This window comes from Siniperca chuatsi, linkage group LG3, assembly GCF_020085105.1.
Source record: "Siniperca chuatsi isolate FFG_IHB_CAS linkage group LG3, ASM2008510v1, whole genome shotgun sequence".
Classification (NCBI taxonomy): domain Eukaryota; kingdom Metazoa; phylum Chordata; class Actinopteri; order Centrarchiformes; family Sinipercidae; genus Siniperca; species Siniperca chuatsi.
In genome coordinates this window covers 34,548,524-34,568,487 of record NC_058044.1, presented here as the reverse complement: position 1 = coordinate 34,568,487, position 19,964 = coordinate 34,548,524, and the positions used below count along the sequence as shown (strand labels likewise).

The following is a 19,964-nucleotide window of genomic DNA, read 5'->3' as shown; positions in this document are numbered from 1 at the left end:
CACTTATCCAAAATCAAACCACAAACCTCAACCTGTGCATGACGTTACGTATTTGGCCATTCTCCCCTCATTCAATACCAGCAATGGGCTGCCAGTTAACCCATTTAATTATTCTCTTCTCATTTGGCAACCTCATGCTGTTTCCATTACCAGCACTAGGTTTCCAGTTGGCATATGGCTATTCTCCCCCCACTTCAGAAACGTCCTTCTTTTTCCGTTAACTGCACCAGGTGGCTGATTACTTATTCAGATATTTTTGCCTCACTTCAGTAACGTTCTACCGTTACTTACACTAGGTTGGCAGTTACTCATTTGGCTATTCTTCCCTCACCTCAGTAACTTCCTGCCGTTTTCACTAGTGATACTGGTTGCCATTCGGCTGTTCTCAATCAACTCCTATACCCCAATATCCTCCGGCCACCCACGTCGCAATGCCTATCCCTAGTTCCGTTGCTCCCCTTACCTCCCACCAACTTCCCAGTCAGTCTTAGAGCCCCAGAATCCCAGCCTAAATGCAGCCAGTTTTGGGGGTTTATAAGGCAGAAAATGGCTCCTTTGGTATCCATCTCACCATCACCATACCTTATTAAGAGTGCCTTGTTTTCTTGCAAAACAAGCAAGTAAACCAGATCAGCAATCTACTTTGCTTCAAACTGAACTCACATGCAACCCTTACAAGCTTTCGGCATATTTCATACAATTCAAAATTCGCAAGGTGCCTCCCCTTCTGACCCTCTGATCGGGACACAGTCCGACCGCACGGACACCAATTCTACCACGGCGACCTGTCAATCAGGATAGAGGCATAGCAATGCAAATCCATGGCACTTCAGTACATTTAAACAGCCGTCAAGTTGTTTTGGTTGTTGTCGTGTTTTCATCTTAGAACTTTGACCCTTTTACAGTGTGTTTTCAGTTCATAAAAATTTCTTGTTCAGCGTTTGGTTTCAAGATGTTTTGGCTTCACTTTTGGGGAGCTGCCATGTCATCCATCTTTATATATAGTCTATGTATGAAATGGTATACACTTCCTGTCTCCTAAGTGGGTGTGGTCGCCTCTCCTCAGTTAAATAATAACAATAATAGTATTATTAAGAAAAGAAACACAAGTTTTATTTCAGGTTTAACTTTTAATTCATGGTTTCACATATAAGTCCCTTTTAAATGTCTGTTTATCCGGTTGGAAGGCGACATCAGCAGCACTGCAGTGAAACCAGACCAGAGTGTGTTGCTGAGACAGAGACGGGTCTTGATCAAAGTCAATTTTCTCCTGATTTGTCTATCTGAAAAATGACATTTTAGTGTCAGAACATTTGGAAGATATGTGGCTTGTGAAAAATAGGTTCAATATTTACTTTGATGACTATGAGGCGAAAGAATCGGTCATATTCTGTGTTTACGTTCACTCCCATTGGAATGAATAGACTCAGGACCTGCAGCTAAACCGTCTCTGGCGTTAGCGTTTAGCAGACACTTGGTATAGCCAATCGGAGGCAGAAAAGGGGAGGGTCTACAGATGACTCTTCTTCCAGTACAGACTGTAGTTCCGTCAGCTCATGTGAGAGAATCTTGCCACCTGCTGGTGTAGCTTCTAAATGCACCTCACATTGCAGATTCCTTTTTACAGATCTTCTGCGGTACGAATTGGACAAAATTCCACAAAGAAATAGGAATGAAGTTAAAAATGTCACGTGGCCCACCTGACAGGAAGCAATCTAAAAATGTGAAAAACCCACTTCACATGCAAAAATGGATCCACAAATGCGTAAATATCACTTTACATGTATTTGTTGTGGTGAAACTATTTACATATATAATTTTTATGTGAAATTAAAATATATTTTTACAGAGTAAGTTACGTGTATTTGTAAATCGCTCTGTATTTTTGTGGATATGACTTTACACAACACAAATAAAACAATACATGTTTGTGAATAGTGAAATATTTGTGTCCAATAAAAACTTCCATATTTGTGGAAGCTAATGGGATTCCACATAAAGAATAAATAAAGATATCTATATGGGGACCCACCTATCAGGTCCATTCTGGTAACAGACACCACTCGGTCCCTGTGGTCTCTCAGGGTGTAATGTCCCTCATCACTGTAGTTGACATTCCTGATCTCGATGTTCAAGGAGTGGGTCTGAACCCGGTTCCAGTAATCCGGAAGGTCCTGGGACACCAGAGCACCATCACGCACCTGAGGGAGACAAACTGCTGTCAGACAGTCAGGATCACCAGCTGCACTTCCATCTGAATCACAGGGAATTTGTTACAAAGTTTTAAAATGTTACAAAAAAACTAAATGGCATCCATGAGGTGTCCAACAACTATAAAACTTTCAAGAAGTAATTATTGTTCTGGAAATTATTATTCCAGAGGGTCAGCTAACGCACCTCAACAATTACCTTTGACACACACAACCACAACGGATGACTCAGCATCATAATTTATTAAACAAATGCATTTCCATTTTGGTTTGGCACTTGATTTCGTTAGTGATCAAAAAATAAATTCCACTTCCTGCAGGCAAGCAAAAATCCCCATCCCACTCAGCTGTTCTACTTAGATTTATACAAATACCTAAATACTAACATTTGTGATTCCAGTACACAGAAATACTGAAAGATGAAAACTGAAACAAATTTAACCCCCTACTTCTGCACCTTTAACAATCACAAATACTGAATCCCTCTATCCCTCTTATTTTTATCCAAACCATCCTTCCATCTATCATCTATTCACACATCTTCCATCCACCTGTTGATCCACCCATCATCTATTCCCCCATCTATTCATCAATCTATCCATCTCACCAGTGTAACGTTGGCAGCCTCCCCAGAGAAGGAGAGGACAGTGTCGGCCAGGTCAATGCCCTCCAATAAGATGTAAAGACTCTCTCCTGCTACACACTTCACATAGTTATGTCTGGCTGGAAGAGAGAGGAGAAGAAGAAGAAAGCAACTGAGAGATGGAGAAAGAAAGTCACATTGTATAGAGTTTTATTTGTGCCTCTATCCTGAGCGCGCAATGGGATATTTTGAGCACAGAAAAAGCGTTTTTCAAGCACATAAATTATATTCTGTAGAGATTATTACCACACAAAGAATAATTCACTTTGAGCAAACAAATCTATTCTGTGCTCAATGATAGTGTGTTTCCACACAAGTGCACAATAATAACCTCACTCACTCAATTTTACTCATATGACCTCAAACTCTCTGCTCTGTTCACTCTCAGGTTTGCCTGATGCTCAGCCTGACAGAGTGTTAATTCAGTTTAATTCAGTTTAATTTATATAGTGCCAGTTCATAACAGAAGTTATCTCATTGCACTTTTCCTATAGAGCAGGTCTAGACCGCACTCTTTATAATATTATTTACAGAGACCCAACAAATCCCACCATGTTGTTTCATGATTTGAGTTAGCCTAATAATCATATCAGCAACAGTTGTTAAGTGAATATAGAAATTGAAATATAGAAATTGGTTTAGCAAGAAAATCAAACAAAAGAACCAAAAGTTATTAGCAACCATGGCTAATACAACCCTCTGCTAACTCACGTGTGACGGCCACTTTGACAGTGGAGATCTCTTTATTCCAGAAGTCTCTCTGGATGTACGTCCCCTGGTCCTCATAAGTCACCTGACAAAAACACACAGACCACATAAATATACTGTGAAGATCTAGAATATCTGGCCACACTATGACCAGGTGTTTTGCTGAACTCCAAAGCACCACCACTGCCTTAATCCAACAATTAATTGTATTTCCAGAAAATTATGACTTTAAACAAGTGACTTGGTTACCTTGTCGATATACCAGCGTCGGTCGCTGCCTGTGCCAGACACCCTGCCTTTGGTCATCCTGTAGAAAACAAAACAATAGCCACATTGAAATACATCAACTGCAACAACTCTGGAAGCAACTCACAGCTTCCCTCCATGACTGTCCTGTCCACAACCAGAACATTGGATGTCCCTGAGTGTTTCTGACCTGAGTCTGCCCTTCTCCCAGTACAGAAAGGTCTTGCTGGGATCATCAGCTGGAGTGAACTCCAGCTTCTCCGTACTCTTGGGCAGGAAGATCTTTAGCTGACGACCATGGGTCAAACGCTCATGGAGGTCATGGACCGCATAGGACTCTGAGACAAAGGCAGGAGGAGAAGGAAAATGAGGCAGAATGTCCACTACTAACATCATTTTAAATACAATTGGGGAAAAATTAGGAAAACGTTCCATTCCAATTGTGGTATGCATATAGTTTGTCCTCCAGGTTTGTACTTCATAATTATGAGATGCCACGATGTGCATCTATCAAATAGTTTATAGAAAAATTAGACAATCCTGGTGAAAACTGACTTTTCTTATTCTACCAGTGGTCAAACACTACATAGTGACTTTAATAGACCTTTTTCATGACAGACATTTTTGACTTGTCATAGCAAGAGAAGCACAGGTGTAATTAATAATGAAGGCACCATTCAATTTAAACATAGTAACATAATATCACCCTATCACCATAAACAATGAGCTGAAACTCACTATAAAGCTCCATAAAGCAGAGGGGCTACAGATTCAGCTGATAATTCATTGTAGGTTTAGTCACTATGAGCATCCCCTTTCACATTGTTTTTGCATTGTCATTCGATACATTGTTATTGCAAATTCTCATAGCTCCTCACATTTCTACTTCCATCACTGACTCTTCCTGGTGTCAAACTTTTTTCTCGCTTTCTACAACATCTGCACATGGCAACTACAGTATGTTTAAAGTTAGGGAAATATTGTGGTTATGGCAAATAAACTATGGTTATGGTATGGTTAGGGTTAGGCAACTGAAACACTTGGTTAAGGTTAGGGAAAGGTCATGGTTACAGTTAATAAAAAGATGAATTTGAACTGTAATGGGACCTGAAATGCGGCCTCCTGCATGAAAGTCAGACTCGCTACATGCCCATCCACAACCCCAACATAAACACCCTTACATCTGCCTCACTACATATAGGGCACACTGCTTCCTGCATTAGCACTGAAAGTTGGCATTGGACATAAATCATGGGCTGCCGAATCGTCCAAAATGGACGTAATTCCTAGGATACTGGCCTGATTTGAGAATACACCAATAGGTCTCTGTGAGAGTATGGGCAGGAACTCACAATGATGAATGAAAAAGGTCTTTAATCTGATAAAACAGTTTGTGGTATCTGCATTTGGCAGATGCTTTTGTCCAAAGCGACATACAAATGAGGTTTAATCCAAACCGGAGTAGATCAAGGAGAAGCCTTCGACAATAAGTTCCTCAACACTCAATTTCATGTTCCACCTGACAAGGCTTGCAGGTGCACGAAAGTGCCTGTTTTGTATTTTTGGAAAAAGAGCTAGAGAAGGATAGAGAGACAGAGACAGAGAGAAAGAGCATATTAGGTGAGTAAGTACTCACAGAAGAGGTAGGTCTTCAAGCGAATTTTGAAGCTAGAATGCAAGAGTTGTTAGGATACAATGTTGTTGAATTTGTTATTATTATTGTTTTGTAACATTTCGGGATGCAATTTCTTATATGTGTTGGGACTTTGTCTTAAATTCTAGCAGATATCTCAAGTCAGTGCCTCACACTTTCTCAGTGTAACAGCCAACCAGAAGGGTTCAAAGAAGGAAAAAAAAGTCCATTAAATCATAGTAGAAGCAATGGATAACTTGTAATGTGTAAAGAATGCAAATGAACCTGTTTGGTTTTATTCTGATTATGTAACTTTGCAAAACTAACAATCTGGCAGCCACTTGTGTATAGGTCTAAAACTGGGCAGAACTCCCAAGTATGCCACAAATTCGTATAACTACATTCCGCACATTCCTACCATCACTGTCCATGTTCATAAGTGCGGTTCAGTAGCTGAGTCTGACCTTTGACTTTCCTGTGTACCTTCATTTAATCTAGGTCACCTTAAAGTACAGTAATGTTTGTTGCTCCTGTCTAGAACACAAGTGCTAAACAGATGTTAGAGATCACACTTTTCATAGACAGCCTATAGGGTGTGGAAGTGTTGGAGAAATGAGAATGAAATACTCACCCACACTAAGAGAAGCACCCAGCAGGATCACAACACTCCACATCATCTGCACACAAGATACAGAAGAGATTTCATTCAAAAAGTGCTGAGATGGTGTAAAGTGCTTTACATCACATCCACTCTGCCTCCGAAGCCGCAGCAGGCCAATGAGGACACGTGCTAGGGCACACTTGACAATGAAATTTACTGCGGCATCCTATAGTAGTAAATACCTCAACTTTGTCTACGTATCATGTTCTCGCTTACTTTTTAGGTTTTTAGCATAACCATTTTCTATTTATCTCTGAGTCCGGAAAAGAGGCTACTCGATTCTTTTATCATCAGCACTTCCGCCATGTACTCTCCTTGTCCAGTACTCTGGTCACTCCTTCAGAATCTCCCGCAATGGCATCCCCTCAATACAAATCATGTGGTCATCGGTCCTCTCAAGCATATCACTGCTACATTCGTTCAGATCTCAAAGATCTCAAGTAACTGGAGGCCTTTGGGGCTCCGTCGTACCCGGGTGCTACGGCGGAATCCCCACCAAAGCTTCCCCACAATGCAGCAACAGAACGAAGAAGTACAAGATTTCAAGCTTCGCTCATAATCTTTCATTTTCATTAATAAATCATTTAAACGCATCTGTTGATGGCGTGGTCCTTGCTAGTGCACCTGCTTTTAAAAGTGTTCAGTGTAGAGGCCCTACTTATAGATGGGCTCAAGACAGTGGAAACAAATTCATCATGGCCAAAATCAATATGTCCCTACCAGAGATGGTAGGGACATAAAAAAGGCTATTGATGATATCAATATATTTCATAAGGCAGCTATTAAATCTAACCGTATAAAACAAATATAGAAGCCTGTTAAGAAGCAAAACACAGACAAAAGGTTTGTTCAAGAATGCAAGACCATCAGAAAAGACTTGCAAATGAAAAAATTCGCCAACCAAACAACCCAGCCATATGCATTAGGTAAAATGAAATTTTACACAAATTAGGAACAAAAAACTAAATTATATGCACAAGAAACTTGAAGATATTGAAAATACCATTAATTAAACTTAATTATGGGATATGTGGAACAACTTCAACACAAAGCAACAACAAGCACTACCCATCCAAAATGGTGACATATGGAGAGCACATTTTGAAAATCTGTACAAAGACATACTAATAAATCTAATTAGTTCAGATCAATCTGTTATAAAAGAAAACATTACAAGAAACAACTAAAAAGACAACCAAAACCCCCTTGATTTCCCAATTACTTGGGAAGAATTGATCACAAAGACAAAGTCTCTCCAGCCAAGAGAAGCTTGTGGTCCAGACAGCATTAAAAACAAAATGCTCAAATGCAGCACCCCAGAGATGCAGGAAGCAGTGTTGAAGTTGTTCAATATCGTACTACAGTCAGGATGTTTTCCCGACATCTGGTGCAAAGGGCTCATTTCCCCCATTCATAAGAGTGGGGACAAATCAGACCCTGATAACCACCGTGGCATCTGTGTCAGTAGTTGTCTAGATAAACTATTCTGTAGTATTCTAAATAAAAGAATACTAGATTTCCTTGAAGAACACTCCATCTTGAGTAAAAATCAATTTGGCCTCCTTCTTAAAACACAGCACCACCGACCATGTATACACCCTTCACACTTTAATTAACAAACATGTACACCAACCAAAAAACGGTAAGATATTCGCTTGTTTTATTGACTTCAAGAAAGCTTCTGACTCTATTTGGCACGATGGGCTCTATTACAGACTTTTACATTGTGGTACAGGGGGCAAAATATATGATCCGGTTAAATCAATGTATTTGGAAAATAGATGTGCTGTAAAAATTGGAGACAAACAAACTAAATCCTTCACCCAGAGAAGAGGTGTTCATCAGGGCTGCAACTTAAGCCCGACTTTATTTAATGTGTATATTAATGAACTTGGAGTTGTCATAGTTTTGGGGTTTTGTCCTGTTTCCTGTTAAATTTTGTAGTCTTCTCCTCTCCTCATGTGTCTTGTGGTTTTACTTCCTGTCTGTTTGCTTTCCCTCCAGTTTAGATTGTTGGCCCCGCCTTGATTAATTGCATCTCGTTGTGTCTCGTTGTCTCCCCTACTTAAGTGTATTTAGTCCGGGTTTTTCCTTTGTTCAGTGTCAGTTCGTTGTCTTAATCATTTTGCATCAGCAGTGGTATGTGGTTTAAATGCCAGGTGTCCCAGCCTTGTATCCTGTGCTTCTCCTAAGTCTCTTGGATTTATTTCTGCGTTTGCTTGGACCTCACCTGGACATTTGGATTTTGTTTATTGCCTGCTCCTTGTCTGATTTGTTTGCTTGTCTTGGACTGCCTTCCTGATTTGGACCTCTGCCTGCCTGACTACCCATGTAAGCCTTTCCTGCAATAAATTAATGAACTGCATCTGCTCTGCCTCTAGTCTGCATTTGGGTCCTATTCCTTGTGTTCCCTGCTCACTTCCGTAACATCCACTATGACAGCTATACAGTTGGATCAGTGTGCTGCTCATGGCCTCTCCCTCCTAGATAGAGGTGATGCCTCTGTTTTACACTGTTATAACCTTGTTCTACTGTCTCCTACTGAACAAGGACTACAGCAATAACTACACACAGTAGAAAACTTCATATTTACTGCCAGAACTGGGCCCTGGCAGTAAATATGAAGAAAACTAATGTCATGATTTTTCAAAAATGCCCCAGATGCCAGGAGAACAAATGCTAGTTTACCGTTAATAATCATATCATTGAACACAGTATGAGTTATACCTCCCTTGGTATAAACATAACAGCATCAGGGAGTTTCAACATGGCAGTGAATTATAATTTTCAAATTCCAATTAAAATTTGGCTTAAAATATTTGATAGTGTCATCCAGCCCATTGCGCTATATGGTAGTGAAGTCTGGGGTCCACTCAGTCCTCATAGCTATACCTGTTGGGACAAACATCCAACAGAATCTTTACATGCAGAATTCTGCAGATACATTTTACACGTAAAAACACCAACAAAAGCATGTAGAGCAGAATTAGGCCCCCCAAGACCCCCTCCATCCCAAAGCCCTCCAAACCCAAGAGCTGAGCCCAGAAAAGAGTCTCCTATGTCAGTTGGTGCTGAGACTAACTGCCCCCCCTCAGACACACTCTGACCAGTCTCACAACAGCACTGCTTTTCAAACACCAAACAGAGTAAACCGAATTATAACGGAATATAAAGAAACCTATTTGGAACATTGGAAAGAAGAAACTAAAAGCCAAAGTAGATTAGAATGTTATCTGGCCCTAAAAAGAGATTATGAATTGGCAGAATATCTCTCTACTGTCAGAGATAGAAATTAGAGATAGATCCTGACCAAGTACAGGCTCAGTAACCACAAACTGGCATTCGAAAAGGAAGACACAAAAAATCCTGGCAACAAAAGAAAGCAGAATATGTGGTCACTGTTTGAAAGGTGATGTTGAGACAGAGATGCACTTCCTCCTACAATGTACAACATTCAGTGAAATGAGGAACATTTACTTTAACAAGTTCAACTCTGTAATCTCAGATTTCAAAGAGCTAAATGAGCTCTCAAAATTAAAAATACTCCTAGGAGAAGACGGTGTAGTCCCTCCTACACCTACACCTAGTCCTAGGTGTAGTCCTAGGAGAAGTGGACAGGGCATATCTTGCTGCCCAATACATATCAACATGCCACAACCTGAGGCACAGTGAATAGCCCATATTATATAGTTTACTTATTTTGTATTTGTAATCATCATCTAACTGCAATTCTACATTTATTACTATTTTATTATTATCTTACTAATCTGTATATATTAGCACATTTCTTCTGAAATGAATTGAGAGAAGGAGGGTGGGGGAGAGGGAAGCACCGGCAGTCTAGGCATAGCAGCATAATTAAGCGATGGTTCTGGACTCACCCAAGCCAGCCCTAATTTTAAGCTTTGTCAAAGAGGAAAATCTACTCTTAAATGTGGAGATGTTGTCTCCCAAACCCAAATTGGGACCTGATTCCACAGGAAAGGAGCTTGATACCTGAAGGCTCTGGCTCCCATTCTACTTTTGGACATTCTAGGAACCACAAGTAACCCAACATTCTGGGAGCACAGTGTTCTAATGGCGTAATAATGTATTATGAGCTCTTTAAGATATGATGGTGCCTGACCATTAAGAGCTTTGCAGGTGAGGAGAAGGATTTTAAATTCTATTCTGGATTTTACAGGGAGTCAGTGCAAAGAAGCTAATATTGGAGAAATATTATCTCTTTTCCTAGTTCTTGTCAGTACATGTGCCGCAGCATTCTGGATCAACTGGAGAGTCATAAGAGACTTATTCGGGCAGCCTGATAATAAGGAATTGCAATAGTCCAGCCTAGAAGTAACAAATGCATGCACTAGTTTTTCTGCATCATTTTGGGACGGGATGTGCCTGATTTTTGCAATGTTACGTAGGTGAAAGAAGGCCGTCCTTGAAGTTTGTTTCATGTGGGAGTTAAAGGATATATCTTGATCAAAGATAACTCTGAGGTTCCTTATAGTGGTGCTGGAGGCCAGGGCAATGCCATCTAAAGTAACTATATCTTTAGATTCTTCAAATTAAGACGGTGTAGTCCCTCATTCGTCCAGGAGTGTTTTGATTCTGAAAACAGTGTCCAGATGACTACGACTGAAACCTTTTCTACGATATATCTTTAGATAATGCGTTCTGGAGAAGTTTGGGACCAAGTACAATAACTTCAGTTTTGTCAGAGTTTAACATCAGAAAACTGCAGGTCATCCAGGTTTTTATGTGCTTAAGGCATGCTTGAATTTTAGCTAACTGGTTAGTTTAATCTGGCCTGAATGATAGATATAATTGGGTATCATCCGCATAACAATGAAAGTTTATGGAGTGCTTTCTAATAATATTGGCTAAAGGAAGCATATACAGTATGAGGTGAACAGAACTGGTCCAAGCACAGAACCTTGTGGAACTCCGTGACTAACTTTGGCGTGCACGAAGAACTCACCGTTAACATGTACAAACTGAGATTGATCTGATAGATAGGATTTAAACCAGCTTAGTGCAGTTCCTTTAATACCAACTGAATGTTCCAGTCTCTATAATAGAATGTGATTGTCAATGGTGTCAAATGCAGCACTAAGATCTAACAAGACAAGTACAGAGTCCAATGTCTGATGCAATTAAAAGGTCAATTGTAATTTTCACCAGTGATGTCTCTGTGCTATGATGCACTCTAAATCCTGACTGAAAATCCTCAAATAAACTATTGTTATTTAGAAAGTCACACAACTGATTGGCGACTGCTTACTCGAGGATCTTAGAGAGAAAGGGAAGGTTAGATGTAGTTCTATAGTTGGCTAAAACCCCTGGATCAAGAGAGGGCAGAAGATATTTAATTACAGCTACTTTAAAGGACTGTGGCACATAGCCTTTTAATAAAGACAGATTGATCATATCCAGTAGCAAAGTGCTAACTAAGGGTAAAACATCTTTAAGCAGCCTAGTTGGAATGGAGTCTAAGAGACAGGTTGATGGCTTACATGAATTAATCACTGAAGTTAGTTGAAGAAGGTTGATAGGAGAAAAGCAGTTAAGCAGTTAAGATGGGGATAATGTACAGTTTTGAATCATCTGCATAATTATGGTAATTTAGTTTGTGTTTCTGTAAAACATGTACAAGTGGGAGTTTCTGTTTATATGCAGATCATACACAACTTTTATAAGTGCTATTTCTGTGGTATGATGAGATCAAAAACCAGATTGATAAATGTCTAAAAGGCTGTTTGATGTTAGATAGTTATTAAACTAAAAATAAACTGTTTTTTCAAGTAGTTTGCTGAGGAATGGGGAAAGTTGGAAATGGGCCTATAGTTAGCAATAACTGTTGCATCAAGGTTGCTCTTCTTCAGGAGAGGTTTAATGACATCTGTTTTAAGTGCTGCAGGAATTATACCTGACTGAAGAGAGCAGTTAATAATTTCTAATACCTCATGCGCTAAGCAGTTAAAAACAGTTTTAAAAATGTGGTGGGGAGAGGATCCAAGCAGCAGGTGGAGGAGCTGAGCTGCCCAATAATATTGTCTAGGCAAGGTGGGACATAGCACCAGTAATATTCTTGGAGATCTGGAGGGTAGCTTCATTTCAAGAGCTTGAGGCACTAAAGTTCTGTCTGACGGCTATAAAATGGACAGCACCTCTGATGGGGTTGTAGATGGTGGATTAATAAGTTGATCAACAGTAGAGAAGAACACTTTGTACACAGTATCATCTATATACTGTGTATCAGCACTGCTGTTATAAAGAGATGACACACAATTGTATTGTATTTGTGTATTCACAAAATGTCTGACTCCTCCTTTGAAGCTGCATGAAACAATATTTGGCCACTAGGGGGCAGAACAACTCCACCACAAGTTGACAGACACACAGCCCTGACATTTTCTCACCTTATGAATGCTTATGAGACAGCTACTGTGCAAACAATTGCTTATTCACGCATAACAGACACAGAGCAACATTTTCAACACGTCCTCACACCTAAACGACAGAATGGGTCAATTAACTCCCAAAACGACATACGACCGTACCCCAAAACTGCAACAGATGTGACGTTAAACATGTGGTTGGTGACGTGATGTAAGTGACGTGACATAAGTCACGCAATTTTGGTTTCACATGGGATACGAACTCCTTTCTCCTGGGTGAAAGTCCAGTGTTTGTTTGACCAATCCATCCACCCCAACCACCTCCATATGCAGTCTGCACTAGTCATAATTACTACGGCCACTATAGGACACCGCCTAATAATAAATGTAAATATGGGTCATAATAAGCTACTTGCACAGATGACCTATACGGCCATTTTCAGGTGAGGACGAGCTGAACATTTCATGACATGGTGTTTCTGTCCACCTGCTGAATGTAAAGGTGTGTTCAGACAGAACACAAAGTGAATTTAAGAAGCGGGGTGACTGCAAGGAAAGTCTATACAAAGACGCGGGTGGAGGTGAACAGTTTTCCCAAAGTTCTCCCGAGGCAGTGTGAATTGAGGACGCCTTCACTTCAGTTGAAAAAAATGTATCTCAGTTTTATGGCTCCAATTCATGAACATACATAGACAATTGGAAAAAGAGAGCCTTAAGGCAAATAACTGAAAGAGCTGTGGTTCCTGGTGAGTTCACAATCCACACACAGTTGGTGCATAGGGAGGGCTATCTATGTTTCCAGGATCCTATGGTCCCCAGCTCAATATCTTCTTAATATGACACATTAAGAAGACCTTTCAAAGGGTTTTATGTTTTTCCCTGGGTCAAGTGTTCATTGTGTATATCCCTGGGTCAATATGTTGAAATCGCCCACCTACAGATGTTATACTCCTACGCCCTCAAATTTGCGGGCAAGACAAAAAAACAAATGTCAACCTTATGATGGCAGTACAGGAAAATCAGAAATACAGAATCAGAAATACTTTATTGATCCCCGAAGGGAAACTCTTTGTTACAGCTGCTCGCCTTTACGTCAGTGCACACAGTATAATACAGGTCAGAAAATAAATTAAGTACCAGGTGGGTATAAATATAAAATAAAATAAGTGTGAAGTACCAAGTGGGTTTACCGGTTGATGATGATAATACGGTATAATAATACAATGTAATAATATAAGAAATAAGTAGTAGTGCATGTACTGTCGAGTTAAGTGTAGCTTATTGAGATTATTATGAGACGGTGGATATTGCACAGCAGTAACGGAGGTATGAATAATACCAATATCAATAAATAGGAAAAACTAAATATTGCACAGGAGTATTAAACAGAATATTGCACAATTATTCCAAGTATGGCAGAGATGTAATGATCAATGACCAGTTTAGTGACTTAAGGTCATACACACTAACACTTAGAGGGAGGAGTTAAAGAGTTTGATGGCCACAGGCAGGAATCACTTCCTGTGGCGCTCTGTGGTGCTTTTTGGGGGGGATGAGTCTTGACCAGCGCGTCATGGAGTGGGTGGGAGACACTGTCCAAGATGGCATGTAGTTTGGCCAGCATCCTCCTGTCTGACACCACCGCCAGAGAGTCCAGCTCCACCCCCACAATGTCACTGGCCTTACGGATCAGTTTGTTGAGTCTGTTGGCGTCCGCTACCCTCAACCTGCTGCCCCAGCATGCAACAGCATACAGGATAGCACTGGCCACCACAGACTCATAAAACATATGATGTTAAACACATAGATGTTGAAGGACCTCACCCTCCTCAGAAGATAGAGGCGGCTCTGGCCCTTCCTGTAAACAGCTTGAGTGTTCTTAGCCCAGTCCAGTTTATTGTCCATGTGTACTCCAAGGTACTTGTACTCCTCAACAATGTCCACACTTACCCCCTGGATGGAAACCGGGGTCACTGGTTCCTTGGCCCTTTGTAGGTCTACCACCAGCTCCTTAGACTTTGTCGCATTGAGCTGCAGATGGTTCTGCTCACACCATCAGACAAAGTTCCCCACCACAGCCCTGTACTCAGACTCATCACCAGCGCTGATACTTCCCACCCCAGTAGAGTCATCAGAAAACTTCTGAGTCCTTGCAGGACTCTGTGTGGTAACTGAAGTCCGTGGTGTAGATGGTGAAGAGGAAGGGAGAGAGGACAGTCCCCTGAGGGGCCCCAGTGTTGCTGACCACGCTGTCTGACACACAGTGCTGCAGGCGCACGTGCTGTGGTCTGCCAGTCAGGTAGTCCACAATCCAGGACCCAAGGGGGGCATCCACCTGCATCGCTGCCAGCTTCTCCCCCAGCAGGGCAGGCCAGATAGTGTTGAAAGCACTGGAGAAGTCAAAAAACATGATCCTCACCGTGCTTGCCGGCTTGTCCAGGGGGGTGTGGATGCGGTTAAGCAGGAAGATGATGGCATCCTCAACTTCCAGCCGGGACTGGTAGGCGAACTGAAGGGGGTCTAGGAGGGGTCTGACCATGGGCCGCAGCTGTTCCAGCACTAGTCTCTCCGGGGTCTTCATTATGTGGGAGGTCAGTGCCACCGGTCTGTAGTCCTTAGAGCCACTGGGACGCGGCGTATTCGGCACAGGAACGAGGCAAGATGTCTTCCACAGAACAGGGACCCTTTGAAGACTCAGGCTCAGCTTAGGTCACTTTTGTCTGCACCCCTCTCTCTTCCCTCGCCGCTTCATTCCACCTCTGCATCCTCGGTGTGTCCTCCTCCAGATCTCAGTGGGGACATCGGTTGTCCTGGACGCCATGCCGCTCGGCTTTAGCGCGATCAGCTGTTCCCTGGTGTAAACAATGCGGCCAAACAGCTGATCTGCAGCGGTGCCCTGACCTAGGAGCAGAAGAAGAAGTTCCACGGCGAAAAAAAGTACCAAAACACTTTCTACTCGCATTTTCGTAAAGAGCGTAGTTTAAACTATACTTACACACAAGTTACTCAAGTTTGGAAGAAAAAGGAAAGCTAAAAGTTGGAAAAAGTAAGACAAAAAGTCAGGGGATCACCAAAGTCATGAGGATACATCCTCTGGGAAAAATGAATGTCTGTATAACATTTCATGGCAATCCATCCAATAGTTGTTAAGATATTTTATTCTGTACCAAAGTGGTGGACTGACTGACAGACCGTCATTGCCCCACCGCTAGCATGGCTAAAAAGTACAAATTAATGGGGCTTTAAAGTTATACTCCACCTAAATTCTACTGTATCTTTTGAACAACCCTGTAGATTTAAAATGTACTGTAGCTTGGAAATATTGGTAGTTTTGCCCTTCATAGCATACCTGCCAACAGTCCCATTTTTCCCGGGTTCCTCCCATATTTCAAGGCCACTGTTGTAGTTTGTCAAGCAGGGGAACCAGGAAACAGGAATATGACCCAAAATGCAGACACCGAGGCAGAGCATGTGCAGTTAAAATGATTTTATGAAAACACAAAAAGGCTTACACAGATTTCAGGAAGGCAGAGGTCGAAATCAGGGAAGCAGTCCAAAAAAGGCAAACAAATCCGACAGGGAGCAGGCAAAGAACAAAATCCAAAATCCTGGCAAGGTTCCAGAGAAACAGAAGACAAATCCAACAGAACACACAGGTAACAATGGCCAGGATGCTTGACATAAGAATGACGAACTGACACAGAACAAAGGAAGCACACACACTTAAATACACTCAGGTGAAGGGAGACAACGAGACACAGGTGAAAACGATCAGGGCGGCGCAAACAATCAAAACTGGCTGGAAAGACAAGCTAAGACAGGAAGCAAAACTACAAGACACATGAGAGAAGGAGAATATTTCTAAATAAAACAGGAAACTGTGGTGGAAACTCATAGTTAATAGTTAATACTTTTTATGTTTTATGTTCACAATATTATCATTATAATATCAACTTTGTTCATGTGCAATGATATTCTTGGTTTTGTGTGATACAGCATATGATGACCTTGCACCTTGAAAAAAAGAGCACTGTGTCTTAGAGGCTTGGTTGGTGAAGTTAAGCAAGCCATGAGGCTGACATTCCGAAGTTTGGACTCATCAAGCAAGCCTTGGGGATAACATTGCGAAGTCTAGACAAAAAGACAGTGTTTGTGCTCTTAGTTTGAATGTGACACACAGAACAAGGCTGGCCACGCCATGACATCAAAAAAGATAATCAGAAGATCAAGAGGTATGCGTTCAGGATCTGCTGTAATTGGTGCATGCAGTTATAACCCTCTATGACAAGATGCAAATACTGAATTGTATGCTTGTGTGATTTCAGTAGCTTCGCAAATCAATTCAGGTCGTTAATGATTTCAATAAATGTCTTGAACTCTGATGACTTTGCCTCTGAACTTTTGATTTCAACCACAAAACAAATATAAACCATGACAGGCATCTCCTGGTGCCCTCCCGTGTTGTTATATATCCCGGGAAACTCCCATAATTTGCACAGACCTCAGACGTTATTATAAATACACACATCCAAGTTTTGGATGTTTGTCTGACATCACCTAAGTTGCCAGATCGTCTATGAAACACAATCTACACACACAATCCACACACTACATACACTGCAACCTGCAACCCACATCCCGATCCAAGGGGTGTGTGTTAGCTATTGTCAAAATGTCAGGACAGGACAGAGTGAGCAGATCGTGCTCTATACTCATTTTTGCTGAATATTTGCATATACTGACTTCTAACGCTGTGTTTAGACATACTCTGGTATATTCAGTACCTCAGGTCAGGCAGTGAGGTCCTTACATGAGTCCATGTTTCAGATATGAGGGGGGGGTTACTTACCAAAGTTATCCAGATAACTCCACCCTCGAGACGCACATTGTCAGCTCAGTATCTCAGTATGCTGTTAGTTCTGTCAGTACCTTATTATGTGGTGTACTAAACATGCAGCCTCAAGGGGCTGTCCCATTTCAATACTACATACAAACTAGTTTTTAGATGTTTTCCAAGATCTCTCTGATGCTGTTTCAGGAAGAAGCTGTTGTTTTATGTTTTGCAGCTGTGAGCAGCTCCTCCATTTTTTATGTGCATTGTTACATTGTGGGACAAGTGTCCATCAACTGCACACTCAAAAATCAAGATTTTTTAGTGTGTATACTGACAGTTTTGAATATACTTAATTTTGTCACTTTTCCACACATTATATAGTCAAAACCTACAATTAGAATGTTGTCTGGAATTAGGACAAAGTATTAATCATCATGAAAACAAACTGTACATACTTGTTTTTCACATTGTATTCTGTGTTTTTTTCATACTGCTACTAGTGAGAAAGTCAGTGAAACCTCCTTATCACACTGCAAACCACTCAAACTCCACCTCTTCTCTGACAGGTCACCGATAAACTACTGTGTTCAAACATTCACACGCGACACTCAGAGAAGTGATAAGAGAACCTGTGTGAATTGCTGTGGAAAAAAAGCTTCAGGAGACACTGTCTGCTCATCTACTCTTTTCACTATTGTGATTCATGTAGCTATTTGGACTGGCAGACCACGGCACGTGCGCCTGCAGCACTGTGTGTCGGACAGCGTGGTCAGCAACACTGGGGCCCCTCAGGGGACTGTCCTCTCTCCCTTCCTCTTCACCATCTACACCACGGACTTCAGCTACCACACAGAGTCCCGCCACCTTCAGAAGTTTTCTGATGACTCTACTGGGGTGGGAAGTATCAGCGGTGGTGATGAGTCTGAGTACAGGGCTGTGGTGGGGAAGTTTGTCTCATGGTGTGAGCAGAACCATCTGCAGCTCAATGCGACAAAGTCTAAGGAGCTGGTTGTAGACCAGGCACCAGTGACCCCGGTTTCCATCCAGGGGGTCAGTGTGGACATTGTAGAGGAGTACAAGTACCTTGGAGTACACATGGACAATAAACTGGACTGGGCTAAGAACACTCAAGCTGTTTACAGGAAGGGCCAGAGCCGCCTCTATCTTCTGAGGAGGGTGAGGTCCTTCAACATCTGCCGGACAATGCTGAAGATGTTTTATGAGTCTGTGGTGGCCAGTGCTATCCTGTATGCCGTTGCATGCTGGGGCAGCAGGTTGAGGGTAGCGGATGCTAACAGACTCAACAAACTGATACGTAAGGCCAGTGACATTGTGGGGGTGGAGCTGGACTCTCTGGCGGTGGTGTCAGAGAGGAGGATGCTGGGTAAACTACATGCCATCTTGGACAGTGTCTTCCACCCGCTCCATGACGCGCTGGTCAAACAAAGGAGTACCTTCAGCGGAAGACTCATCCCCCCACAATGCACCACAGAGCGCTAAGCACTAAGTGTTAGTGTGTATGACCTTAAGTCACTAAACTGGACACTGATCATTACATCTCTGCCATGCTTGACATAATTGTGCATTATTCTCTGTTTAATACTCCGTTGCAATATACTGTTTTCAGTTTCATTTATTGATATTTATTCATACCTCTATTACTGCTGTGCAATATCCACCATCTCATAATCATCTTAATAAGTTACACTTAACTTGACAGTACATGCACTATTACTTATATTTACATTGTATTATTATACCGTACATACTTATCATCAACCGGTAAATCCACTTTGTACTTAATTTATCTTGCCTGTATTATAGTGTATTATATTTTGATTTGCTTAGTGCTTCTATTCCTGTGTGCACTGACGTGACAGTGAGCAGCTGTAACAAAAGAGTTTCCCCTCGGGGATCAATAAAGCATTTCTGATTTCTGATTGATCGTAACGGCTGTTGACTTGCAGATTGGTGTAAGTCAATTGTTTAATTCATCCAGTGCAGTAAGTCAAGTACATATAATGACTCTCTTCCTCTGCAATCACTCTAGATAACTGAGGAAGCTATAGTATAGTGTACGTCTGTTTTAAATATGATCTAAAGACAAGTTACTAAACCAAACACAGTAGCACTTTGTTAAAAGCCTGGTAGTTTCAAACACAGATACATAAAGACCAGGCTGAGTATTGTTTGTCATTTTCTGATACCGCTGCCATTGTGACATTTGACTTTCAGTACCAATACCAAAACTCCACACCTTCATTCCGCTACCCTCCTTTAATAACTCATTACAAAAGATAGTTTCTGATCACTGCACCTGCTTTTGAAATTGCTTCTCTGGAAGGTTACCTTCATTCACAGCAGACCATTGATGTTTTTAATGTCAAAGCAATACCTGGCCTCATTTTACCTCAAATAAAAATGATTCCAATAAGTCCCACTACATCAGGAATACAGACTTTAAATGTGTAAAAAAGAAAGCAATGAAGCTCTAGCAAAAGTTCAGTTAGGAAGACTAGACTTCGGCATGCTTAGGCTGTAGTTATTTCGCATACCATCCTGCCATTCACTCCTCCCATGCTGTCATTATCAGCTGGTCACATCTATCCAATAGCACAGCGACACACCTTTATTGTTAAC

The 19,964-nt window shown here is 41.4% G+C and overlaps 1 protein-coding gene and 1 long non-coding RNA gene across 2 annotated transcripts in view; both read right to left on the bottom strand.

Annotated features, from left to right (window-relative positions):
• Nucleotides 1-19,964, bottom strand: part of wu:fc21g02 (formin-A) — a 39,609-nt gene that overhangs the window by 17,880 nt on the left and 1,765 nt on the right. The window contains exons 2-6 of the mRNA XM_044186087.1: nt 3,998-4,145; nt 3,811-3,868; nt 3,565-3,646; nt 2,818-2,933; nt 2,033-2,201 (exon numbers count right to left, since the gene is read on the bottom strand). Coding sequence (XP_044042022.1) covers nt 2,033-2,201; nt 2,818-2,933; nt 3,565-3,646; nt 3,811-3,867 — 424 coding nt within the window. The 5' untranslated portion in view covers nt 3,868; nt 3,998-4,145. The remainder of the gene's footprint in view (nt 1-2,032; nt 2,202-2,817; nt 2,934-3,564; nt 3,647-3,810; nt 3,869-3,997; nt 4,146-19,964) is intronic.
• Nucleotides 15,367-18,176, bottom strand: LOC122871349. Its single transcript, XR_006376851.1, has 3 exons — nt 16,003-18,176; nt 15,486-15,520; nt 15,367-15,391 (listed from the first exon to the last, which is right to left on the bottom strand). It is a non-coding gene; the product is annotated as an uncharacterized LOC122871349 (long non-coding RNA).